Here is a 26471-nt window from a genome sequence, read left to right as displayed (position 1 = left end):
CTCCATTTTGTGTTTTCCCTGTCTTCACTCTTTTACCTCTGAATCAAACATCAACTATTTATTCTCTCACAGTTTATGCAGATCAGGAATCTGAGAACAATTTAGCTGTCTATTCTGGTTCTGTCCTAGGTTTCAGCCAGGAATGGAAGGCTTGGCTGGGGGCTGGGAGACCCACTTCTGAACCCACTCGCATGGCTGTTGGGGGGTGGGGGTGGGGCTTCCACTCCCTGCCAGGTGGGCCACGCCTTGCAGCAGGGCAGCTGGCTTCCCCCAGAGCAGCGGTAGGCAAACTCATTAGTCAACAGAGCCAAGTATCAACAGTACAACGATTGAAATTTCTTTTGAGAGCCAAATTTTTTAAACTTTAACTATATAGGTAGGTACATTGTTATTAACTTAATTAGGGTACTCCTAAGGCTTAGGAAGAGCCACACTCAAGAGGCCAAAGAGCCACATGTGGCTCGGGAGCCGCAGTTTGCCAACCACGGCCCCAGAGTGAGTGATGTGAAGTCCAAGTGAAGAGGGAGCAGATTCTATTGCTCTCAACTTTTGTGTAGAAAGTTGAATTTCTACACAAAAACTTTCCCTTTTTTTAAGTTTAAAAAGGCATTTAGTTATTTGCATTCTTCGTATTGTGAAGCAGCTGATCCATATGTTTATGTCACCACATGTGGGTCCGTTCAGTGAAGACCTCCCTCCCCCGCAGTGACAGGCCTCGAGGCGCCGCCTGGGCCGGCCGCTGAGCTTTCCTGGTCTACAATTTAGCTCTGACGTGTAGGTCTCCGACCCATGTTGAGTTGATTCTCGTAGATGATGTGAGGCAGGGTCCACGTTCATCCTGTGGCCTGTGGTTGTCTGGCAGTCCCAGCGCCATTTGTTGAAGGGACCATTCTGTCTTCATCGAATGGTCGTGGCTCCTGGTAGAAAAATCACTGGTCATGGACGTATGTGTTTGTTTCTGGACTTGCAGTCCTGTTCCATCGACCTGTCTGCCTACCCTTATGCCCATACCACAGTGTTTTTCATTACTGCAAGTTTTGTAATTGGGAAGCGTGAGTCCTCCAACGTTGTTGTTCAGTTTAAAGATTGTACTGTCTGTCCTGGGCCCCTCGCAGTGCCATTTGAACTTGAGGATCAGCTTGACCACTACTGAGAAAAAGATGGTTGTGATTTTTTTTAAAATTATAAATAGGTATTGTAACTTTATTAAAATGAAAATACTCAAAATAATGCAACAAAAATGAATAAAATCCTTTGTCCAATCCTGTACACGTAATGCAGAAATCCGTGCATTTTCCTAAAGCATGTTCTAACCTGCCTTTAGTTCGGACGAGCACATCAGCGTTAAGTAGCTCCATCACTCAGCAGTGGAACTGTAAGCGGCTGGTTTCACTGTTGCGAGGACATCGCGGCCACGCACGGCGCAGGGAGCACCTTCTCCTGGGGGCCTCGCTGCGGGGGGAGCACGCGGAGGCTGGGGGGCAGTGTGAGTGAGGAGCGGCGCGCGGTGGGACTGAAAGCAGCCGGTGCTGATGCGACTCTCCTATAAGACATAGTTGCTCTTGGTCAGAAGGCTTTCCTTCAACAGCAAGCAACGCCTGGAAATACTGGGTGGGAACCAGCAGCACAAGGCCAGCGTGTGTTGTATGTGATTATTAATCGTCTAAAAAAAACCCAAAACACATGTTCCCACACAGTAACTCCAATCACACAGCTGTGTTTCATTCTTGCTTAAAAGGAACCGTTTGCGTTGGGCCTACCACGGCCGCTGTTCCTGTGAGGCAGCGCGACAGTGGCCGTTGTGTGGGTGGGATGAAGCAGGAACTGTAAGGAAAATGTTCTACTACCTCCTTGTTTTTCAAGAAGTGAGACACGTACAGGTGGAAGTATAACTGCTAGTAAACTGCTAGTCCTCCCCGCAGCGAAGGAAGTGAAATCTGCACGTCTTCAGGTCTCGGGCGATTTTTACACCAGGCAGGTACAGCCACAGTAAGGACACACTCCCCACTCCCCATGGAAAAGGCTGCAAAAATGCATCAAACAAAATATAACGACCAAAGAGCCAGGAATCTTCAAACTTACTCAGCAAAATTATTATTTTTTTTATTGCCTAAAGTTTTACATATGTCTCCTTTTTCCCCAAGTGATCCCCCCTGCCGCCCAGCCATTCCCACCCCAGGCAAGCCCCCACTGCTCCAGTGTCTGTGTCCACTGGTTATGCTAATATGCATACAAGTCCTTCGGTTGCTCTCTAACCACACACCCCCGCTCCCCCCGCCATTTGTCTCTGGATCTATTCTTTCTTTTTTTTTTTTTTTTTTTTACTATATTTTATTGATTCTTTACAGAGAGGAAGGGAGAGAGAGAGAGAGTTAGAAACATCGATGAGAGAGAAATATTGATCAGCTGCCTCCTGCACATCTCCTACTGGGGATGTGCCCGCAACCCAGGTACATGCCCTTGACCGGAATCGAACCTGGGACCTTTCAGTCCTCAGGCCAACGCTCTATCCACTGAGCCAAACCGGTTTCGGCTCTGGATCTATTCTTGTTCATCAAATTATGTTGATCATTATATACCACATATGAGTGAGATCATGTGATATTTACCTTTCTCTGACTGGCTTATTTCACTTAGCATAATGCTCTCCAGGACCATCCATGCTGTTGCAAATGGTAAAAATTCCTTCTTTTTTACAGCAGTGTAGTATTCCATTATGTAGATGTACCACAGTTTTCTAATCCATTCATCTGTTTCCAAATCTTAGCTATGGTGAATTGTGCTGCTATGAACATAGGGGTGCATATGTCTTCTCTGATTGGTGTTTCTACTTTCTTGGGATATATTCCTAGAAGTGGGTTCACTGGGTCAAATGGGAGTTCCGTTTTTAGTTTTTTGAGGAAGCTCCATACTGTCTTCCATAGTGGCTGCACCAGTCTGCATTCCCACCAGCAGTGCACAAGGGTTCCTTTTTCTCTGCATCCTCTCCAGCACTTGTCATTTGTTGATTTGTTGATGATAGCCATTCTTACAGGTGTGAGATGGTACCTCATTGTTGTTTTGATTTGCATGTCCCGGATGATTAGTGACTTTGAGCATGTTTTCATATGTCTCTCCACCTTCTGTATGTCCTCTTTTGAAAAGTGTCTATTTAGGTCCTTTGCCCATTGTTTTTAGGATCAGTTATCTTCCTTTTGTTAAGTTGTATGAGTTCTCTGTAAATGTTGGAGATTAAACCCTCATTTGAAACATCATTGGCAATGTGTTCTCCCATGCAGTGGGAAAAGTAATTCTTTATGATTCTAAATGCTGTGCTTTCTTCTGTTGGCTCAGTTTTCAGTCTATCAGGAGTCCTAGTCCAGCGTGAGTTTTATGCTGAAAACACATCACTGAGATAGGAACTACAGTGGGGCTTTGACTTACGAGTGTCCCGACTAATGAGTTTTTCGAGATACGAGCCGTCTCTCGGCCGATTTTTTGCTTTGAGTTGCGAGCTAAAATTCGGGTTACGAGCCAGCTTCAGATACCCCACCGCTAGTTGGCTCAGCGAATGTCACAGTGAGCGCCACAACATCAGCCCAGCATCACGTGTCTCACTCGTTCACTGATTTGACATACGAGTTATTTGAGTTATGAGCTCCTTCATGGAAGGAATTAAACTCGTAAGTCAAGGCCCCACTGTAACTGGTTAACCGCCTACTGCTAGACCGCGAGTTTACCTATCGGTCTATGATGTGGGTCTGTGATGTGGGCGTATATAACTGCGTCCCCCTCACATCTTTATAGACTTGGACAGACTTTTCTCCAGGCCAAGGACATCGGGGGTCCTCCGCATGACAGCACCTCTCACCCTCTCTCTTCAGAGTTCAAGTTTATTCTGCACCTGAAACATTTCCCGCGAACCTCAGCCAAACTGGAAAACTGCTTGAGAACCATTTGCTCCCGTGGACCCTCTGCCGACCGGTGGCCCGCGCTGTGGAGAAACCACTAGGACAAGTGCTTACGCTGCACGAGGCCGCCCACATCCACTTGGTCCCAGGTCCAGCTTCTCTGTGGCCTGGCGATCCTGCCGCCAGCAGGTAAGGGCTGTATTTGGGTGCTGGCCTTCGCTTCCTCTGCTTCCGTGAAAATGTTTCCTATCTGCCCAGGTGCGGCCGTCTCTCAGGGAGTAGGTACCAGTGTGTCGAGCGGACCTGCTGCCCATGCTCAGTGATGGGCAGGATGCCGGGGGCGGGCTGGCAGGGCCTTCGCTGGGCTGTCTTTGCAGAGCTTTGCTGCTGACGTACTTGGGTCCCGGGTAAAGCTCTGCGTGGGGGGCATGACCCCGTGGAGGTAAGAAAGGCTTGCGGGACTCCAGGTGTGGGAGTTGCTCCTTGACAAGGGCTCCCTGGGTGGCACTTCGGGGGACCTGTCTCCGTCGCCGTAGGTGCTGGGAGTGACCTGCGCCGACCACCTTCTGTAATCGGGCTTCCGGGGCGCGGAGGGATGGGGGCCCCGGGGGGACCTCGGGCTTGTCTGCGCCGGGGTGTGGGGAAGCTCTGTGGACGGTGCTGTGCACCTTTATGGCGGCTGTGGGAGGAGCCTCCGTGGCTCTGCGGCGGACGAGGGTCTGAGGGCTGCCCCCCGCGTCCTGCCGGGGTGCGTGGGGTGGGGGTTGGGTGGCTGAGGTTCACCACAGAGACAGTCGGGTTTCGAAATAGGCGGAGTTGATCTGCCTGCATCCACGACGCTGAAGTCGGAGGGCGCATCTCCGGACAGCGAGTCCCTGTCTGTGCAGGTGAGCTCCACCTGCCGTCCGCGCCGTCCAGGCTGGCTCCACCCGGCTGGGGTCCACCGCGCAGGCGCCCGGCTGCACCGCTGCTCCTGCCGGCACTGGGCCTCGGTTGTGATTTTGATGGGTTTGCATCGAATCTGTAGATTGCTCTTGGTAATATTGCCATATAGCTGAGTTACTGTATATTGACTGCTTATCTGTCTAGTCCTCACTCCTACGTATTTGCTTTATGTGTTTGAAGGTATTCTATAACGAAACCACACGACCTTTTCTCCTTGCTGCCTGCTTATTTTGGTCCTTGTTTGAGATCCACTCATGTAGGGCAGAGTCCTAATGGCCTCATGTTCACGGCTGTATAGTATTCCATCACACTGAATTCTTTATACATTTTCCTGCTGGTGGATATTTAAGTTGGTTCCAATTTTTATAAAATTGGTTCCAATTAAAAATTGTTTATTATAAAAATATATTATACTTATATCTTTTTTAAAAAATATATTTTATTGATTTTTTACAGAGAGGAAGGGAGAGGGATAGAGAGTTAGAAACATCGATGAGAGAGAAACATCGACCAGCTGCCTCCTGCACACTCCCTATTGGGGATGTGCCTGCAACCAAGGTACATGCCCTTGACGGGAATCGAACCTGGGACCCTTGAGCCCGCAGGCCGACGCTCTATCCTCTGAGCCAAACCAGTTAGGGCATATACTTATATCTTTTTTAAAAAAAACAACAAATACTCCTACTCTAGATGCACCTGTACGTCTCCTTGGGCATCTGCAAGAGTCCACAGAGTGAGGCAAAGCTTATATACATCTTCAACTTACTAGCTGCTCTCCAGTGTAGCAGTTTAAGTCTCACTTGAGTAGGTTTTCTAATGTTACACTGTTCTTGCATTCCAGAATTCCTTCCCTAGTGTGTTATAACATCCTGTTCTTTTAAGATGCTGGATTTGCATAGTGGGTATTTTCGAAGCCTTTTCGCACCTTGACACGGAAGAGGGATGTGCTACTCGCACCGCAGGTTGTCCCCGTACAGAGTCCTACCTATTTCCCCCCCATAAGCCGACAGTTTATAAAAGATGCAAATCATTTCTTCATTGAAGATTTGGCAAAACTCACCTGGAAAACCATCTGTGAAGGTGTTTTGTGTGGGGGATGAATCCTTGACCATCATTTCAATAATTTCTAAGATTATTCACTTTTTAATGACTTAATTTTGATTTCTTAAATTTTTCTATTTTATCCTTTTACAGCTTTAATGGTATACACACCCTTTAAAATCTCTCCTCTGTAAGAGTAGTTGGTCCCCTCATCCCTAATATTGTTTGTGTCTTCTTTCTTCCGGCCAAAGGTCTGCCTCTTTTATGGGTGTTCCTAAAGATTCAGCTTTTTATGTTATTTTCTTGTGGCTGCCATAGTTTCCCATCTATTGATTTCTGGCTGTCTTACTAATATTTTCCCTTGACTTACCTTGGGTTTGTTCTTTTTGTATACGTTTAGTTGAAAGCTTTAGTTTATTTTCAGGTATTTTCCTCGTAAATTCACATAAGGCTATATATTTGCCTCTGAGTACTTCTGTGGCTGCTTATTTCATTTATATTCTGTGACCTTCCTCCCCCCATAAAAGCAGTTGACTTTATACCTCTGAGTACATCTTTGGTTGCATCGCACTGGTTTTTATTGGCAGCAGACTCCTCATTCAGCTTTAAATACTTTATAACTTACATAATTCATTACTTATTTTAATACTTACAATTATGTGGATTCCAGGAGCTAGATGTCATTGATTTATAATTTTACTAGAGGCCCGATGCAAGAAACTCATGCAAGGGGCTCAGCCCTCGCAGCCCCGGCTGCCTCACGGCCCCGCCCACTGGCCAATCTGCTGTCAAGTCTAATTAGCATATTAGCTCTTTATTATATAGGATTGCATTGTGGCTATTAAGTCTGACTGTTGAGTTTCCCTTTATGACCTAATATATGTTCTGTTTTCATGATGGCTCTGTGTTTGGGCAGAATGTACATTATTTATTTGTTGGGCATAAAGTCCTGTACATACCTGTTTGATCAGGTTTGCTATTACATTATTCATCAAGGTCCTTATTTTGAGGACTTGATCTTTCTGTTCCTGAGTTAGGTTCCATCTCTAGCACCACTGTGACTCTTTCCATTCCTCCTTGTGGATGTTTTTACTTTAAACATTTTTAATTGTTGTTGTTAAAGTGTGTATTTAGGGCATTTGCACCTAACAGAGCACTACAGCGCTGTGGCCCCTGCCAGATCCATGGCGATGGGAGGTGGGCTCCATCCCTCCCAGCCTGGGGCTGTGGTGTGTGTGGCTGATACTGACCGTGGGCAGGCAGAGCTCATAGATGCCTTGAACTCCTTCACTATGACCATGGCAAAAGGGCACACCTTGACCCATGTCCAATTCTACTACTTACCATCTGCATCCTCTTGGGTAAGAGACCTGACCTCTTAGCGCCTGTTTTCTTATCTGTCCATTATCAGAAGGATTTATAACTTTATTGCATAAAGTTATATTGTGGCCAGTATACAATCAGTGCTCAATAAATGGGGATGTATGTTATGGTCTCCTGTGGCAGGGCCAAGATATCTGGAGATATTGTCTTGGTGATTATGCCTGTAGGTTAAGACAATTTCCAAGGGTCCTCCTCTTCCAGGAAGCCCTCAGATAGATTCCTGCCCGCCACCACCTACTTCCAACCGCAGCCATGAGCATCTCAAGGGCTGAACCAGAGAACTGAGGGTCACACACATTAATTTTCCCTGAAGATCCTCTTCGTCCAGTTTCCAGTAAGGAGGGCGAGGTATCTCCTATTTAGACACTTCAGAGTCGTGGGCTCAGGAGACCAGAGGGGCTTTTAAAATGGGGCTTTGAGGATGGAGTGGGAGTTATCTGGGCAGAGTAATCATCTCAGATGATTCGGCTGGGACCAAACTTAGGTTAAGAGTCTGACTTTCCTGTCCATTTTGCCCCACAATCTGTCACTAAGAAGAGTGAATTCAGAAGTCAGGAGCTAAATGTTTTTTGTTAATACAAAAGTACCTCAAAAATTCCCAGTTAATTTTCACTTTTACTTTTATTTTTTTATTAGGATTTTTTTCTATTACTCCCTAGTTATTTGAATTGAAAGCTTGGAACACTGGTTTTTTAAGTTCACTAAGTTTCTGAATTTATTGTTTTCTGAACCATGTGTTCAAGGCTATACATTTTCCTCTGGGCACCTCTTTGGCTGCACTCCAAAGGTTTCATTACATAATACACTCCTTTATGTTCTTTCCTTAAGCCCATGCTTCATTTAGAAATGTTTTAAGATTTCCCACACTGTGTCTTTTGGGGGAGGCAGACTTTAGTTACATAATCTGCTCCTTGGTGCCAAGATCAGGTTATCTTATTTAATATTTGTTTCTTGGAATTTGTAAAGATGTCCACTGTTGCCCTGGCCAGGTGGCTCAGTTGGTTGGAGCACTGTCCGGTATATTGAAAGGTTGCAGGTTCAGATTCCCGGTCAGGGCACATGTCCAGGTTGTGGATTCGATCCCCTGTCGGGGTGCATGCAGGAGGCAGCTAATTGATGTCTCTCTCTCACACTAATATTTCTCTCTTCTTTCCTATCTCTAAAAATATCCTTACCCATGTCCTTGGGCAGTGGTCGGCAAACTTGCGGCTCGGCAAACCTCAGCTCACAAGCCACATGCGGCTCTTCGGCCCCTTGAGTGTGGCGGTATTTTGTGGAAGAGCCACACTCAGGGGGCCAAAGAGCCGCATGTGGCTCGCAAGCTGTGGTTTGCTGACCACGGTCCTTGGGTAAGGATAAAAAAAAAAAAAAGAGTCCACTGCTGGTTTTTCTAAATGCTGATTTTTCATAGATGGTCCATGAATATTTGAGAATTTGGGGAATATAGAATTTGATCCATCTATTCGACTAATTTTATGAATGGTGCTGTCACATCTTTTATATACGTATTTTTGAATACTGGACCTGATGGTTTCTTGAAGGGATGACCCACCCTTTCCTAGCCTGGGCCCGTCCTCACTAAGACCACCCTTCTCATCCCTGGAGCCTGTGTGTGACCAGAGGGGGGAGCGTGTCTTTCATCCCATCTCTGGCTTCTAGTCAAGGTATAGACAGGAAATGGTTCCCCCTGCATCCCCCGGGCCTGACCCTGGCTCTGAGGATGGGCCCACTCACCGGCTAAGAATAGTGCTCCTAACCCAGTGCTGCCTTCCGTGGGCACCGGCCCTTCTGGAGAGGGCAGCGTGGCTGCAGGTGGGACTGACCAGACCCCGGACCCCAGCTCCAGCTTCTGTGTGTGTGACTCTGGGTGAGTGCCTGCCCCTCTCTGAACCTCAGTCTCCCCATCTGTAAACTGGGCTGATGATGCCGATCTCAGAGAACTGGCTCCTGGTAGGTGCTCAATGGTCACACTATAATCAACAAGAATAACTATTATCAAGGAGGCCGCCCTGTAAGACCAGAACGTGGGTTCTAGGTTCAAATCCCAGCCCCTTAGCCACTGTGTCATCTTGGACCAGCAACACCACCTCTCTGGGCCCCGCCCCTCCTTGGACTGTCACACGACGGAATGAGGACACAGCTTCCCAGGCCCCGGCCAGCCCCGGGACAAGGTGGGACAGACCGGGCACGACAGAGATGCCACCCACGGCCAAGTTCAGACGATCTTCCTTTAATACAAAGTCGGTATATCTACATACACAGAGGCGGGAAAACCACCCCGCTGCTTCCGTTTGAATGGACAGCGTCGAGAGCGGCGGCCGATCTGCTCTTGTACAAAGAGGAAAGCTCACCTGCTCAGGGGTGGGGGATACCGTCCTTTCTGCCTTTGCCCCAGAACTGCCCCGTAGTCCCGGGGGGGAAGGCTCCCTGAACGGGGGCAGCACGCAGCCTCCCTGTCCCCGAAAAGGCAGGACCTCCCGTGCTGTTCGTGCCTCCTCCTCAGGGGGAGGGGTGGGAGGTTCGGGCTGCAGTGCCCTCCCCTCCACCGCCCACCCTCAGAACTGTCCTTGATATGTCTGAGAATTTAATCATTAAACAAAAAGAGAGGAAAAAAACGGGAAAAAAACCAGGAGCAAAAGGCCGTCCTATTCTCGAGTGAGGCAGGGCTCCTGATGGCAGGAAAGAGGAAGAAGCCGCCGAGGCCAGCTGTCGGGCGCGCGCTGGCGGACGCAGCCGCCACACAAGAACGTTTCCTACCGTGAAAAAACAGACTGTGACGGTAACAGGAATAAGCAAGGTTTTTCTTTTTAAATTCACTGACTGCGAGTCACTTTTTTTTTTTTTTCAGTTTGTTTCTTCTTTTTAAAAAAAATGGGAAAAAAATACGCTATTTAAAAAAAAAGAAAATGTCGCTGGGTAGTTACACGGAGAAAAGAAAGCTGAATTCTGCCCTCCCGGCCCGGCACCCCCGGAGCGCAGGGCTGGAAGGCTACCTGGGGGGGACGAGGGGTCAAGTTCGTGGCCCCTGCCCTCCTCTGGTTCTGGGGAGAACCCCCATTTGCTTACCACCCCCACCCCCCACCCCGGGACTGCTCATTTTGGAATCGGAAGGAACGAGGAATGTGGCAAGTATCTGAAGGCCGCGGCCGGTGCCAGGGAGGTTGCTGGGGCCGCACGGGGGCTCGAGGGGCCGCGGCGTGCCCAGAGACCGTGTGGAAACGCTGCCGCCGGGGTCCAGGCCTCCCGGGCCCCACCCGGCCCCGGCAGAGGCGTCTGGAGCCGCTGGAGTTCGGCCGGGCGACCATGGCTTTAGGTTGCATAGTGGTCAAAGCTTCCCAGGTACTCCAGGGCGGCCTGGTAACAGAACTGGTACTCGTCCTGCGGGGGGAACGGGCTCAGTCAGGGCTCTCCTGCTCCGACGCCTCCCCGGGCGCCCCAGGGCCGCCACCCTCCTCAGCCTGGCGTGTGTCCCTTGTATGGGCTGACTCTCCACCCGAACGCCCTTCCCCGTCTCCGCCTGAAGGTCATGTACATCCTTTAAGACTTGGTTGCTCAGCTTCCCCCGCCCGTCTCTCCAGAAAGGTTTGGGGACTTTGTGAAAAGGCCCAACGGGAGTGCGGTCACAGGGAAGACCTCCCACTCGGGGCTCAGTCTCCCGGTCGGGAAATGGTGGGATCTCAGAATCCGTGGCCGTCCTGGGGTCCTGGCTGAGCCATAAACTCGCTGCGACTCTGGGACTCGAATGGGCCCCTCTGCGTCCACTCCAGGGGACACTTCTTGGCTCTGGACTTCAATCTGCTCTTGTGTCGAGAGCTGACTAGCCCCTTCCAGCCCAAAGCAGGAGGCACTGAGGGCCGCCCATTCACAACGAGCCCACCTCACAGAGGAGGAAACTGAGGCCTGTCTCCCCCGCCCCTGCCTCACCTCCGTCTGCACCATGGCCGGCCTCTGGGTCCGCAGCATCTTCACCGTCTGGAAGATGTCCACGACGCCCTCGTACCGCATCCGCTCCAGCACGATGCTGAGCGTGATGAAGACGCCGGTCCTGCCCACGCCGGCACTGTGGGGGGAAGGCGGCTCAGCGGCTGGGGCGTGGGGCCCCCGCTCCCCAGGCATGGACATAGCTCAGACTGGACCGCCCGAGGCTGACGGTTACCCTCCTCGGGCCTCAGTTTCCCCGGCCAGAAAGTGGGCTGGGCTCGGGGAGCAGCGCACCTGCAGTGGACGGAGATGGGGCCGTCCTGGCCGAACTGCTCCTTGGTCTTGTGCACTTGGCCGATGAAGTCAATGAAGCCCTCCCCCGACTTGGGCACGCCCTGCTCCGGCCAGTCCGTGAACTGGAACTGCCGGACGGTCCGCGACTGGCCGTCCTGGAAAGGAGAAGAGCCCCACCTCGCTACTGAGGTGCGTGGAGGCAGGGCTGCTTCCCGTCCCATCCCCCACCCGGCCCCGCCCGCCCTGAGGACTCACTCAGGCACCATCTTCCACCGAGATGCTCCAGTCTCATTGCCAGCAACACCTTCCTCCCATCTATGTCACCATCTCCCATGGACACTGTCCACTCCCCACCGCCATCCCAGCCTCCACAACCAGGACATCCAGCACCTCCCCACCCGGCCATCCCCCCTCCCGCACCACCCACCCCCATGTCCTCTGGCTCTGAGCACCTCCCCACACCATCGTCTTTCATCCTTCACCACCCAACGGCGCCTTCCACCATCCACGCTCCAACTCCTCACTTCCTGCCCGAGCCGCCCCCCCCCCCCCCCCCCGGCCCCCACAGATGACAGCAGCCCCTCCCTTATCTGCAGTTTCGGTTTCCACACTTTCAGTTACCCGCAGTCAACTAGGCTCCAAAATAGGAATTGCTTATTTCTGGCATTTCCCAGTTGGTAAGTTTTAGATGGTGTGACACTGAGGAGTGTGACGGAACCTCACGCCCTGCTCTGTCCTGCCTGGTACGGGGCATCCCTTTGCCCGGTGTAGGGGCGCTATATACGCTCCCGCCCGTCAGTCGCTTAGCGGCCGTCTTGGCCATCAGATCGACTGTGGCGACACCGCAGAGCTCACGTTCCAGTGACCCAAGTCTCACTTCACATGGCCCCAAAGCCACTCAATAGCTTTTGTCACAATATCTTGTTATAGCTGTTCTACTTTATCACTAGTGTTTGTTAGCTACTGTTAATCTCTTACTGTGTGTAGCTGGTATGTATGTATAAGGAAACCGTCGTATATCCAGGGCTCAGTACTAGCTACAGGCTCAGGCTTCCACTGTGGTCTTGGAGCACATCCCCCGCAGGTCAGTGGGGCCCCCGTGCTCCCCACCCTCTATCACCTAAGAGCACCACCAACCCCTCCTGTCTTACCCCCACAGGCGACTGTCCATCCCTGACACCAGTGACGTCCCCTTCCACTGCCGTTCCCTCCCCACCCCCAATCCTCCTTCCCTCCAACCGGGCCTCCCCACACCCAGCAGCGCCGTCCGCGTCTTCACTCTCCCAACAGCACCACTTCCCACAGCCCACCCTTCGCGGGGTCACCCTGGAGGGGACCACCTTCCTCTGACCTTCTCTCACCTCCTCACCTGGCACCGGCCTTCTCCAGCCCCGTCCTCCTCCGTCTGTACCCCGCACAGCACTGTCTGCTGCACTGAGCGCTCATCATTCTTGACTTTTAGAGCCATTTCCCATCGATTTTCTTCTCCATCACCACCCGCCCCCAGGCCGGCTGTTCTCCGCTCTCCCTCCGTCCGGTGCTGATAACACGTCACCCTCACGTTCCATCCTCCGGTCCCCTCTTCCTCCCAGCACTGTCCTTGCCTGCCCTCCTCCCCGTCCAACAGTACAACCTTCCACTGACTCTCCAACCACATCCCAGCAACCCACTGGCCCCATCTTCACCACCAGCAGCACCAGCACCAGCACCACGACCAGCGATGCCGCTCCTTCAGTCCGGCTTCGCCAGCCACTGGCAGCCCCCGCCTGCCCTTTCCCAGCCCCCACCCCCACCCCCCACCCCTGCCAACATCCCCTCCGCCTTGTCATTTCTCCCTGCCCGGTGGTGCCAACTCCCAGCACCGAGTCCCGTGGTTCCCCACCCTTCCCCATCCCACAGCCCATTTCCACCCCAGCACCAGCTATGGCAGATCCCCCACCCGGCTCCCAGCCCCTCACTCTCCACAGGCTGCTGCTTCCGGGGGACACCCCCTCCCCCCTTTCACATGACCCCCTGGGCTGTGTTCCCTAGTGAGCGGGTCCCACAGGCTCAAATGGGGACACGATGGGGCCAGCGCAGGGGCACGGTCCTCTTCCACCCTCCTGGCGACAGAAGCGACTGGTCAGCGCACTTTTCCTCCCGCCCCCCGTGCTGACTCCTGTCCCGGGCCTTCGCTTCTACCCCCAACTGGGACGCCGTCTCCAGACCAACCGGGAAACAGTGAGCTCGGCCCGGGGCTGGTCCCTGCCGCCCACCCGTCCCGCACTCACCCGGGCGTCCGTGACCTTGAATTCCCGCAGGATGTACTGTGGCATGTTGTACTCCGCCATCGGGTCCACCACAAAGTACTGGTAGCGGGCGGAGCGCTCGGCCGGCCAGTACTGGTGACACTTTTCCTGCCGAGGGGATGGCGTCCGTGGTCAGCCCTGCCCGGTGCCGCCGGCCCCGCCCGCCCCCCGCGCCCCCCGCCCGCCCCCCGCGCCCCCCGCCCGCCCCCCGCGTACCCGGCCCGCCCCCCGCGCCCCCCCGCGTCCCCCGCCCGCCCCCCGCCCGCCCCCCGCGCCCCCCGCGTACCCGGCCCATCTCCCGCAGCTTGGTGAGCATCACCACGATGGTGGAGTTGTTCTCCCACAGCATGCGCCAGAAGTCCTCCGTGGTCTCCGCCAGCGGCCCCTGCGTGGCGATGTAGGCCTTCTGCTGCCTGTGGGGTCGGGGGGCGGGGGCGGTGAGTCCCGGCTGGTGGGGCCCCGGGCCGAGGCCTGGCACCGGCTTGATGCTCCCGGTGGGTCAGGAGCAAAGCAGGACCTCGGCAGCCGCACCTGCCACGTGCCCGCCTCCTTGGGACGGGCTGACCAGGGGCCGCCTCCCCGTCTGACTCGGCCCTCCCAGTCACCCCGTTTCACACACAGGAAAGCCATCAGCCTCGGGATACATTCCCGCTCGCAGAACTGCCCACGCCACCTCCCTCAAGTGCCAGTAAACTACTTGGGTCGTTGACACAGGCCAAGTCCTCTCTCCCAGCCAGGCCGTGGCACAGTGGTACCTTCTGCCCAGACAACCTCCTTTGGCCACGGTTTCTCAGCGTCAGCGGGACTGACCTTCAAGGCCGGCTCACTCTGTGATGGGCACTCTTCTGGGCAAAATCCCTGGCCCCCACCCACTATATGCCAGTGGTAGCCACCTCTCCCCTCCACACATACTCAAATCATGACAATCAAAAACGTCCTTAGCCCAGCCCGTGTGGCTCAGTGGCTGACCCTCGACCTATGAACCAAGGAGGTCAGGGTTCGATTCCTGGTCAGGGCACATGCCCAGGTTGCAGCTGTGGGCTGGATCCCTGGTGGGGGGCATGCAGGGGGCAGCCAATCAATGATCCTCTCTCATCATCGACGTTTCTCTCTCTCCTAAATCCATACAAGTTTACATGTTTTTAAAAAGTCCCTAGACTTGGCCACATTTCCCCTGGGGGACAGAATTGCTCAGACAGAACCACGGGTGTAAAGGGGAAGACGGACCCCATTATGGACGGCAGCCCTCCCTCCGCCTCAGCTGTGCCTGGCGAGGCAGGCAGTGTCTGTGCCGCTTCGACTCCCAAGCGAGGACGGAGGCCCCTCGGGACCAGGCTGGGACCCTCCGGGGCCCGGTGTCGCCGGGCACAGGCGGGTACCTGTAGCCGTCGATGAAGCTGGCGTTGATGTAGTCGGAGCCCTCCACGCCCCGGATGGGCTGCAGGCAGACCCGCGTGCTCTCGTACGGCATGATGTTGACCAGGCGGTTCTTGAACTTGTTACAAGGCAGATTGGCACTGATGAAGCGGGATGTGTGGGCTTTGGAGTTGGCCAGCCGCTGGGGGGCAAGGAGGCGGGGCTGGCATCAGAACAGCCTCCAGCCCGAGCCCCGAGGGTACCACGGTCGCAGGGATCACCCCCCACACCCTGTCCCCATCGCTGGGGGTGACGTCAGTCTCCGCGCCTCGGCCCTTTCCCACCTTGAACTCGAGCTCCATGCCGGTGACGTGCTCGCCGGGCTCCACCTGGGCCAGCTTCTGGATGTAGGCGTAGAGGCTGCGGGCGGGCACCTCCGTGTTGCCGCAGCCCACGGCCTCCAGCAGGGCCTCGTGGATGAAGCTGTACTGGTCCTCGGTCTGCACCATGTAGTTGCGCTGGGACCGCATGAGCGTCACGTGGCCGTACACGTCCACCGTCTTCTCCGGCTTGATGCGCTCCAGCATGGCGTCGATGACGATGAAGCAGCCCGTGCGGCCCACCCCGGCGCTGCGGGGACAGGGCGGCGACCGGGATCCTCAGGAGGGGGGAGAGCGAGCGGGGCGCGCAGGTGGGAACAGGACACAGGCGGGAGCGGGACGCAGAGACGGGGACCCGCCTACCTGCAGTGGACCACCACGGGGCCGGCATCGGGGGGGTTGCAGGTCTTGACTCTCCGTAGGAAAGCCAGGAATGGGGTGGGGTACTCGGGCACCCCGTGGTCCGGCCACGCCGTGAACTGGAACTGGCGGACTTCACGCTTCTCGCTGGAGCCGTTCTGGGAGCCACAGGGACACACCTGTCACCGCAGCCCACCACCCACACGCCTCCGACCCCTGCGCCCATGTCTGACTCGGGGGGCCAGCTGCCCCGACACAGAGGGGTCCCCACAAGAAAGCTTCATGTCTGTCTCACACGACTGGGCCAACATTGTGCCCCCACTTTCTCCCTCCACCTGCTCCCGCCATCTCAGCTGGTGGTGGTCCCATCCTTCCAGGGGCTGACCACAACTTCAATGTCACCCTCGGCGTGACTCCCTTTCTACACCCAACATACCGGCCAACACTATCACTGCCTTCAAAGTCTATCCCACACCCGCCCACTTCTCACCCCCTCTTGGCAATCACCACAGTCCTCCCCATCGCCATCCTGGACCCTCCAGTCTGCCGGTGCCACCCCCCCAGAAGCCAGAGAGCGCCTGTGAGCATGGGTCAGGTCCCGCACCTCCTGTGCCGACAGCCCTCCAGAGCTCCCCCTCCCTGGGGGTAAAAGCCCAAGCCCTCCCCATGGCCCACAGGCCCTGCACAGCCTGCCCATCCCTCCCTGTCCCCAACTCCTCTCCCCTGTTCACTCAGCCCCATGGCCTTCTCACTGTTCCCCCAATGCACCAGCCATGGTCCTGCCCCAGGGCCTTTGCACTAGCTGTGCCCTCTGCCTGGAATGCTAGTTCCCCACATCTCATGGCTCCCTCCTCACTTCCTCCAGGTCCCCCAGTACACATTCTATTCCTCTCCTCTCCTTTATTTTAACCCTACACATGAGATTTTGTCGTGTTTGGACCTTGGCCTCAGAGGGGTTTTTGTGAACTTGACCTCCCCTCCCCCCAAGGCAAGAGAAGTAAAAGAAAAAAATAAATGAATGGGACTGCGTCAAGCGAAAAAGCTTCGGCACAGCAAGAGAAACCATCAACAAAACAAACAGGCAACCAACTAAATGGGAGAAACACATTTGCAAGTGATATTCCAATACAGGGCTAATATCCAAAATATATAAAGAATTCATACAACTCAACAACCACAAAACAACCTGATTAAAATATGGGCAGAGGACCTGAACAATTTCCCAGGACATACAGATGCCCAACCTCACTAGCTACCAGGGGAGTATCAATCCAAACCACAAGGAGGTACCACCTCACCCCTGTCAAAATGGCTATTACCAACAAGACAAGTCATAAGTGCTGGAGAGGCTGTGGAGAAAAGGGAACCCTCACTCACAGCCGGTGGGAACGTCAACTGGCACAGCCACTACGGAAACACGATGGAGGCTCCTCAAAAAATTAACAATAACCCACATGGCCCAGCAATCCCTCTCCTGGGGATCTACCTGAAAAGCTTGAACACACACAAAGATCTGTGTACCCCTACGTTCACCGCGACATTATTCACGGCGGCCAAGGCACGGAGACAACCGCAGTGCCCTCCGAAGGATGAGCGGGCGCTGAGGACGCGGTCCGTACACACAGTGGAATGCTATCGGCCAAAAGCGAAGACCAAATACTGCCATTGGTGACAACGTGAGTGGACCTTGAGAATATTATGCTGCGTGAAGTCAGTCAGACAGGAAAGCACAGGAAGCAACACATGAACAAACTCTTAAGTACAGACAACAGGATGGTGGTTCCCAAAGGGGAAAGGGGGTGGGGGACAAGGATAAAGGGGGTCAAATACACAGCGACAGGAGGCGACTGGACTCGGTGGTGAGCGCACAATGGAGTAAGAGATGTCATGTTACCCAGACAGACGCCCTAACCCAGTGGTTCTCAACCTTCCTAATGCCGTGACCCTTTCCTACAGTTCCTTATGTTGTGGAGACCCCCAACCATAAAATTATCTTCGTTGCTCCTTCATAACTGTAATTTTGCTACTGTTATGAATCGTCATGTAAATATCTGATATGCAGGATGTATTTTCATTGTTACAAATTGAACATAATTAAAGCATAGTGATTCATCACAAAAACAATATGTAATTACATATGTGTTTTCTGATGGTCTTAGGCGACTCCTGTGAAAGGGTCGTTCGACCCCCAAAGGGGTCGCGACCCACAGGTGGAGAACCTCTGCCCTAAACGTATTATCAACCAACGGCAATACATTTAATAAGAAAAGATCTATTATTTGCATGTCTTTGGTCTGTGTCTTGTCCACTAGACTAAGCCCCACAAGGTCAGGATATTCCGTCTGTCGTGGTCCCTGCTGTGTCCTGGTGCCGGGTCAGGGCCTGACACACAGCAAGTGCTGGGCGTGTGTGAATGAGCTAAGAATCCTCACTGCCTCCTCCGGCTCATCCTCTCAGCTTTCTGGTGCTCGGGCCGGGCCTGTGCTCAGTGCTGAGAGAGGACCTGACTGCGTGGAGGGAGGATCGTGGTGTGGTAAGCACCTCTACTCCGCGTCACGACAATCTCCCTCCGGATGGCAGGCTGCTGCAATGGCGAACCGCCGATGTAGGACAGGGGAGCCGCGTTATGGCGAGCAGCCTTCAGGTAAGTACTTATCTAAGATTACCTCTGGCCCAGCCCCGACTGCCCAAGGCCTGCAGGGTCCCTCCAGCTCGGCTCCACCCCAGACTTAAGCTCCCATAAGGGCAGGGCTTAGCGGCCTCTGCCAGGACCCGTCCCAGGCCCAGGAGGGTAACAGATTCACTGCTCAACTGGGTTCTGCTGGTTTTGTCCTCTTGCTGTGGCCAGGGACACGAGGTGCCCCACTCCGGGCCTCAGTTTCCCCATCCATAAAATGGGCTTCATGAGAATGTGGTCAGCCTGGGTCAATGGGCAGAAGCTGGGCCCATCTTCCTCCTCTGCCTCCCCGCCCCCCCATCCTCCCTCTGCAGCCTCCAGCCTGGCCTGCCCACCTTGTGCAGGGAGAAGGTCCGCACGCAGAACGTGGCCAGCTCGATGGTGTCCAGCAGCGTTACCTGGATGAAGCCGTAGGTCTCCGTGCCCCTGTTGGGCCAGTACTGATCACATTTGATCTGTGCCGGAAAGGAGAATGGAGGTGAGTGTGAGCCTGGGCTGGCTGGGGACTCTGGGGGTGGGGGGCGGGGCCCAGGCCTCACCCGTGATTTCTCCTCTAGCCGGGTCATCATGACGATGGTGGCCGAGCGCTGCTCCCACACCATGCGCCAGAAGTCCCCGAAGGTCTCGGGCAGCGGCCCCTGCGTGGCGATGTACGCGTTCTGCCGTCGGTAGCCGTCCACATAGTTGGCATTGATGTAGTCGCTGCCCACGATGCCTACGGCCCGGGCGAGAAGCCGGAGATCAGTGGGGGTGCCCCGTCCTTTCAGCCTGGCTCCATGAGCCCAACTGGAAGCCCTCTCGGAGCACCCCGATCTGTCCCCCAGCAAATCGTGGGCACGGACGTCGGGATCCCACAGCACTGCTGCCACGTGGGGCGCTCTGTGGGGCCGTCCTGGGCACGGCAGGGCGTGGAGCAGCATCCCCGGCCCCCCTCTAGCTGTCACGAGCAGCCCCTCCTCCAACCTGGGACCACAGAAATGCCCCAGACCCTGCCCTCCGTCCCTGGGTGGCAGAGCGGCTCCAGTTGAGTGGAGCGGTGTGGAGTGGCTGGTGGAAACACGTAAGGGATAGCAGCCATCACTTAAATATACAGCTAACAGTCCCCAGCGGTTTCTGGTGCTGGACCAGGCCTGAGCCCAGAATCAGGCTTCTTCCCCCGTTGCCCTCCCCCCCCATCCTCCGACCCCCAGCTTGTCTACGCTGGCCTGCCCCATGGCCTGGAGGCGGGGCAGGGACGGTGGGCACTCGGGGGGAGGAGGGCAGGATGGCCCGGGACCGCGTGCTACCTTCGATGGGCTGGAGGATGACGCGGGAGTGGTCGTAGGCAATGACGTTGGCGTAGCGGTTCTTGGGCTTGTTCACTTCCAGGTTGGAATGCTCCCACGTGAACTGCTGGCCTGGGTCAATGGACTGCGGGATGGGGAGGTGGGGGTGTCAGGTGGCCATCGGAGGGCCTGGGGGGGGGTGACTGGGGGGAGGGTTCAGCTCACCTCGTACTCCTGGGAGAGCTTGAGGCTGTCATTAGCCTTGAGGCGCTCCGTGTGCTCGGCCATGTCTGAGATGGGGATCGGCGGGTGGCTAAGCATGCCTGTGGGGAGAGCAGACCCCGCGGGGCGGCCGGTCATGGGGGGCCAGCCCGAGGCCGGGGGTGGGGTGCTCTACAGTGTGAGTCTGCGATGGACGAGCCGTGGTTAGAGGGCCTGGCGGGTGCGGGGACCCTGGCCCGAGGGTCTGAGTGGAGCAGCAGGGGCTGCAGGCCCGGCCACGCCCGCACCCCTGCTCACACGGTCCTCCCGCTCCGTCCCCACCCAGCCGGGGGAGGGGTGCCCTGGAGGACTTCCAGCTCCTGATGCCTCGTGGCAGGAAGCAGGCGGGTGACACAGAAATGGAGAAGCGATGGCAGCTGGCTGGGCCTCACTGTTCCCCGGGGTGGGAGACACTCCTTTCTGCCAGTTAGGGTCCGGGGGCCGACCGGTCCTCTGCCAGGAGAGCTGAGGGCCTGCAGGCAGTGTCTCCGCCGGCCGGGGCAGGCACTGCGCCCCGTGTCCTCATCCTGTACATGGATGGGTGACAGCCCTGATCTTCGCGCCCCTGGGGGTGGGTGGTGCCTGGAGGGAGTGGGGTGGGCCTGGCTCTTTCTTCCTGGTATCTGGGTCTGCCAGACCCGTCTCCACGCCCCGGCCAGTGCTCCCTGTGCGCTCACACTCGCACTCTGCAGCTACGTCAAACGGGTCAAGCGTTGCCAGGCCGGCTGGTGAACACCTGCTGTTCTGGTGGGGGCCCCCAGGGGTCTCCAAGAGCCCCCCCTATGGAGTGTGAGGCTGGTGTCCACTTGCCTGGTGGCTCTCCCTGCCTGCCACAGGGGTGGGCTCCTGTTCTTCCGTTCGTATGTGTCTCACCTACGTCCCTGTCCCCACCCCCGCACACAGTCAGCACCAGCACGCTAAGGGCGCAGTGGGCCAGACCCCTTTCCCCTGAAGCCAGCGCAGGACAGGTGGGCAGAGCGGTGGCGGGATGGAGAGACCAACGCTGAAAACAAACGAGGGGCGGTGGGGAAGGGAGCCGAGGACAGAAAGACACAGGAACTAACTTTCAAAGCGAAACCCCGGCTCCCTGAGGGGGCTGCTGAGGCCCGAATCTGCAGAAACAGCAAACAATAAATGAATGAAAACACGCGGGGCGCTGCCTCCCCCACCCCGTGCTGGGTGCACGCACACGGCTGCCGACAGACGCAGGGCCGGGCACGTCAGCCGCGAGGGGCCCGGAGCAGCGGCTGCTTCCGCTGCCCGGTGTTGAGCCACGGCTCTGGGAGGAGCCCACAGTTTTAGTTTCTTCCGTCAACGTCACCCACACCCCTCTGGCCCTGGGTCCCTGTGTGGGTCATGGCGGGGTTTGGAGAAGGCAGGATGGTGAGGGAGAACTGAGGGTGTTGGAAGGACAGGGGCCGACGCCATGAACTTTAAGAGGACGTCAGCTGTCAGTTAAACACACAAGTTTGAAACCCTCATTTAAATGGAAACAGCTGCCACAGGAGAGATAAGAGAAGGGAGTACATTAGAGGTGCCCCATGAGACCTTCCGTGATTCCTACGAGGACGGCAGCCATCAGTTAAATATGTTTAAAATCCCTATTTGGTTGGAAACCGAGTTAATATGGACCAGTCAGAAACAGAAAGCAGATTCCAGAGCGCAGGTAGCGGGAACGAGGGAACCACGTTAGGAACAGCCACCGTCAGTTACACGAAAAGCCCCTTGTTTGGTTAGAAGCAGCTGGCACGAGCCGGTCAGAGGGAGGAGGCGGGAGTGCGTGGTTCCTGTTCGTGAAGATGATCACGGACAAGACTGATTCAGTTCCCCACCTGGCGTGGAGGTGACCTAAGCTGCATATTACTCATCTACAGGGAGCTGTTCGGAGGCAGACGGCGCGCGAGCATCTGTGGCGTGGAGGGGAGATGCGGGCCGTGTGGGAGGTGTAATTAGTGCCTTGCTAGGGGCACATCCCAGGGAGTATGGGAAAAGGCCAAGTGGTCTTCAGACTAGAGGTGTGAACAGAAGCATAGCTCTTTCTGCCAGAAGAAAGGAGGAGGGCTTTGTGGTTTAACGCGTCCTTTAACACTAGAAAGACTGAAATTTAGTATATACCTATATTGCCCAAAAGCAGTCAAAATGACTGCATCGTGAAAGAATAATATCGGAGCACTCTTCACTTATTTCCTTAGCTTTTCCAATAACTCACTTCTATTCGACATTTCTTTCATGAATTTAGGGCACAAAAGAAATAAAATAAACAACTTATTAGAACAAGTATCACTGCATAAAGATTCGAATAACAAGTACTAGTTTAGCTTATTGAGCAACTGCAACTTATCAAGTATCGACAATTTATCATGTACTTGTATGTTATCATGTGACGGTAATCGAAAAAAAATGAAAACTGTTATTTCAATACAGAGCCGAACTGTTATTACTCAATTCAATAATAACAGTCATTTGATTATTTAAAATTTCCCAAGCAGTCAAAATGACTGCTTTTGGGCAATATAGGTATAACACATATATATATACACCGGAAATGAAGGAGGGGGAGGTAACTACAATTATTAATAAACGCATTTATACGTTGTACAAAAAGTCACAAAATTCTAAGACACTGTGTCCTTATATACGTAATTGTTTTTCTAATTGAAATTAAAAAGCAGTCAAAATGACTTCCTTGGGCAATCTAGTGTTAAGCTCCCCACAGAAGACAGCAAAAGCCTCGTTTGGTTGTAAAGCGGAACCGACCCGTGAGAGTTCCAAGCCTGGCACAGGCAGGAAGCTGGGAATCGGGACGGGGCTGCACTGAGCACAGTGTGGCGAGGCCGGGGAGGGTCGCCGCAGGCAGCTCCCTCTCCCCGGGCAGTGCTGTGCCTGGCACCTGGGTAAGCACATACCTGGTGTCTGGAAGTTAATGCGCCTCATTTCCACGGGGTCCTTGGGGTGGTGGGGGGCGAGGTCGGCGTTGTTCAGCAGGCATTTGGTGCGGGGCTCCGAGTCCTTGCGTTTACTTTGGAGGAGAGAGAAGAATCGGCGAGTGCCAGCATGTGCCCACAGACGTGTATGCACGTGTGAACACACTCCAGGCCCTGTGTATACACACGACTGGGGTTCCCAGGGTCATGTGTACACACGTGTGCAACTATAGGAGCAGCCAGGCCCTCCCCAACCCCCCTCCTCAGCCTCCCTGGGCCTCTAGAAGGGAGGGCCAGTTCTTACCTGTCAGGTTTGCTGCTCCCAAAAGCAGGCACAGGAGAGGAGGGAAAGAAGACAGGTGAGGGTGTGCTGGCCACATGGGCCTGCTCGGGAATGGTGGGTGGCTTTCCTAACCTCTCTGAGCCTCGGTCTCACCCGGGAAACAGGGCTCATCCTGGTTGCGGGCCCACCACCCTCCCTGTCCAAGCTGAGACCGGGCCCACGCAGCCGCTATTGTCACTAAACTGGACTGACAGCCTCTGCCCCACACCTTCCCCCTCAGGGGACTGTGGGCCTAAAGGAGCCAAGCCTCTGGCCGCTGTGGACCCGTCCTGCCGGGAGGCGTGACTTTGATCAAGCAGCTTAACCTCTGGGCTCGGGCTCCCCATCGATACCATCGAGGGCTCCCGTGATGATCTTCTGAGATGAGGCCTCCCAGACACCCCCCTTTTCCGGGAACCCCCTTCTGTCCAGGGGAGGGCGGGGCCTCACTTCTTGTAGAGCAGGATGGCAATAACGATGCAGATGATGAAGACCACGGCCAGCACGGGCCCGATCACCCAGATGAGCCCCTCCTCGCCGTCCACGATGGGCTGGGGGTCCGGGTTGTCCAACTGGAAGGGGTCTGAGAAGGGACTGGCGGCGAACGTCTGCGCACACAGGTGGAGAGAACCTCCATCAGCGTCCCTCCTCCTCAGAGCCAGACGTGCCTTCCTCCACACACCCCGATGCCCCTCCCAGGCTCCCCACCCGCCTGTGGCTCCTGAGAACCCTGGCCCTGGCCAATCTGGCACCCCCACCCCCGCCTGCCACGCTCAACTCCTTTCCGTTCCTCTTGCGCCTCCAGACCTTTGCACATGCAGATCCTGCAGTGCCCTTTCTGGTTGAACTCCTACCCATCCAGCCAAAGCCCCGATTCCCAAGTTCCTTCCTCTAAAACGCCTTCCTCTTGGCATCCCCCCGACTTCAAGTCCTTCCCTGGGCCCAGGAAGCTGGGAGGATCGGTGTCTGGCTCCGAGGTCAGGGCCTGGGGGCTGAGGCCGCGTTGGGGCCGGCCTCACTCAGCGGGCGTGGCTGGGAGGGGCGGACACCGTGGGGACTCACGGGCTCGCTCTTCTGCAGCACGGCGAGCACGAAGAGAACGTAGCGGTGGCCGGGCTCCAGGCCTCTGTTGTCAAAGCCGCCGTACTGCTTCTGGTCCCCGGGCTGGAAGGTGGGGGGCAGCACGGAGAAGCGAGCCGCGATGTAGGGCCGGGGCGCCTCGAGCTGGCGCGAGTGCCGCAGGCTGCGCCTCTGCAGCCGGGAGATGTCCTGGATGAGCTACGGAAACAGAGGCTCGGGCTGCTCAGGGCGGCTGGGACCCCCGGGGCTCAGGGCGGCTGGGACCCCCCGGGGCTCAGGGCGGCTGGGACCCCTGGGGCTCAGGGCGGCTGGGACCCCCGGGGCTCAGGGGCGGCTGGGACCCCCCGGGGCTCAGGGCGGCTGGGACCCCCGGGGCTCAGGGGCGGCTGGGACCCCCCGGGGCTCAGGGCGGCTGGGACCCCCGGGGCTCAGGGCGGCTGGGACCCCCGGGGCTCAGGGCGGCTGGGACGTGTCCGCCCGGGGCAGGCTGGGCCCTGGCCCTCACCTCCTCCAGGTCCATGTCCTCCGGGCTGCCCAGTGGGGTCAGGAACTGGCCACCGCGAGACTTGCGCAGCGGCACCATCACAATGAAGTAGTTCCTGTCACGAGAGGAGCGTCAGAGGGGCGCCGCCCACAGGCCGGCCTGCTGGACAGAGCTGCCCTCCGGGGGCAGAGTGGGGAGTCTCCCTTCTGCTCCTACAGTGGGGTCTACTGCCCTACAGCCCCAGCCATGTTTGACCCTCCAGGCCATCGATCACACTGACTTCTGCCTACAAAGCCTTCCCCGCGCAGTTGTATTTCTTGAATTCCTACGCACCCGTCAAAGCCCCAGCTTCCACGCCCGCACACTTATGGAGCCCTTACGTCTCCTCTGCCCCTTACCGCCACACCCAGGAGCCGAGAGTCTGTGCAGAGTGGCCTCCCCACCAATCTGGGAACCCAAAACCAGTAGGTCAGGCACACAGGGTGTCAGAAGACGTTGGAGAAGCAGACACAGGCCACAGTTAGTGACGCTTCCCGTGAGCAGCACGGGACCTCCGTGGGGACCACACAGGCGGGGCTGGCGGAACCCCCATCTTATAAACACCACCCCGACACGCCTCGGCTCCAGCCTAGCCCCAACCCTGGCTGAGGAACGGAGGCTGGCTAATGGGGCGAGGGGCCCTGGGACGTCGGCGTACTGGACGGGCACGGGGCTCTGGCCGTCGGGAAGATACACCATGATGAAGCCGTCGGTGTTGGGCTTGGGGGCCACGCTGGGCTTGCCGCTGAGCAGGTTGAAGGCAGTCCAGGCCGTGACCGTCTGCTGGAGGCCGCCCAGGCTGCTGCCGCGGTTGGTCAGCACGAAGTTGTAGAAGGTGTTGGGCTTGAGGTGCGTGATGAGCTTTTTGGTGGTGCGGCCATCCACGTCCAGGGTGAGCCCGTTGTACTGGATCTGTGGGCCGGGGCTGGCTCAGTGGGGTCTGGGCTGACCTCCGACCCTGACTAAACCTAGATCCCAGCTGAGCCCTCACCCCAGGCTGAGCCCCCACTCTCACTGGGGCCCCCATCCTTACTGAGCCCTAATCCCAGATTAAACTTCAATCCCAGCTGAGTCCCACCTTTGAGACCTAATCCCAGAGTGAACCCCAACCCCAGACGGAGCCTCAATCCCCAGTGAAGCCCAATCCCACTCAGCCCCGAGTCCAGCTGAACCCCAACACCACCCCAACAAGCCCCAACTCCAGACCTAGCCCTCACCCTGGCCACGCTCCACACCGGACCCGCCACCCGCCTGCGGGGCCGCACCTTGTAGGGGGTGGGCGAGTTGTAGTTGTCGGGGAACTCCCAGCTGAGCAGGACCGCCGTCTTCATGATCATCTTCACCTTGAAGTTCTTGGGCGAGACTGCCGGGCAGCGGTCCAGCGGGAGAGAGCAGAAGAAAAGCCCAGTAAGTGCCAGGCCGGGCGGGCGGGCGGGCGGGGGGGGTGGGGCGGCCCAGGCGTTCCCTGTTGTCCGCTGTGCCCGAGCCTTCCTGCCTGGCCCTGGCCTGGCCCTGCCTGGCCCTGTCCCAAGACCCTGCTGGGGGAGACGGCGCGGCTGCA

General features: G+C 56.0%; 1 protein-coding gene and 1 pseudogene across 19 annotated transcripts in view; both read right to left on the bottom strand.

Moving 5' to 3' along the window:
- Window positions 1–3844: 3844 nt before the first annotated feature.
- Window positions 3845–4906, bottom strand: LOC132236080 (ERBB receptor feedback inhibitor 1-like; annotated as a pseudogene).
- Window positions 4907–9473: 4567 nt separating this feature from the next.
- PTPRS (protein tyrosine phosphatase receptor type S) overlaps window positions 9474–26471 on the bottom strand; it is a 100881-nt gene continuing 83883 nt past the window's right edge. For 7 of the 19 annotated variants that reach the window (XM_059697055.1, XM_059697059.1, XM_059697057.1 and 4 more), the window contains 20 exons: window positions 26176–26273; window positions 25569–25822; window positions 24893–24986; window positions 24370–24585; window positions 23758–23915; window positions 23290–23301; window positions 22968–23080; window positions 21126–21173; window positions 20026–20123; window positions 19822–19945; window positions 19075–19250; window positions 18871–18990; window positions 15862–16016; window positions 15463–15748; window positions 15142–15320; window positions 14049–14175; window positions 13745–13870; window positions 11475–11629; window positions 11184–11319; window positions 9474–10637 (listed from right to left, as the gene is read on the bottom strand). In XM_059697055.1, coding sequence (XP_059553038.1) covers window positions 10569–10637; window positions 11184–11319; window positions 11475–11629; window positions 13745–13870; window positions 14049–14175; window positions 15142–15320; window positions 15463–15748; window positions 15862–16016; window positions 18871–18990; window positions 19075–19250; window positions 19822–19945; window positions 20026–20123; window positions 21126–21173; window positions 22968–23080; window positions 23290–23301; window positions 23758–23915; window positions 24370–24585; window positions 24893–24986; window positions 25569–25822; window positions 26176–26273 — 2744 coding nt within the window. In that variant the 3' untranslated portion in view covers window positions 9474–10568. The remainder of the gene's footprint in view (window positions 10638–11183; window positions 11320–11474; window positions 11630–13744; window positions 13871–14048; window positions 14176–15141; window positions 15321–15462; window positions 15749–15861; window positions 16017–18870; window positions 18991–19074; window positions 19251–19821; window positions 19946–20025; window positions 20124–21125; window positions 21174–22967; window positions 23081–23289; window positions 23302–23757; window positions 23916–24369; window positions 24586–24892; window positions 24987–25568; window positions 25823–26175; window positions 26274–26471) is intronic. The other 12 variants (XM_059697061.1, XM_059697063.1, XM_059697065.1 and 9 more) reach the window with 3 other exon arrangements.

The sequence above is a fragment of the Myotis daubentonii genome, chromosome 5, assembly GCF_963259705.1.
Source record: "Myotis daubentonii chromosome 5, mMyoDau2.1, whole genome shotgun sequence".
Taxonomy (NCBI): Eukaryota; Metazoa; Chordata; class Mammalia; order Chiroptera; family Vespertilionidae; genus Myotis; species Myotis daubentonii.
The sequence above is the reverse complement of the archived record's forward strand: the minus strand, read 5'-3'. Positions and strand labels throughout refer to the sequence as shown.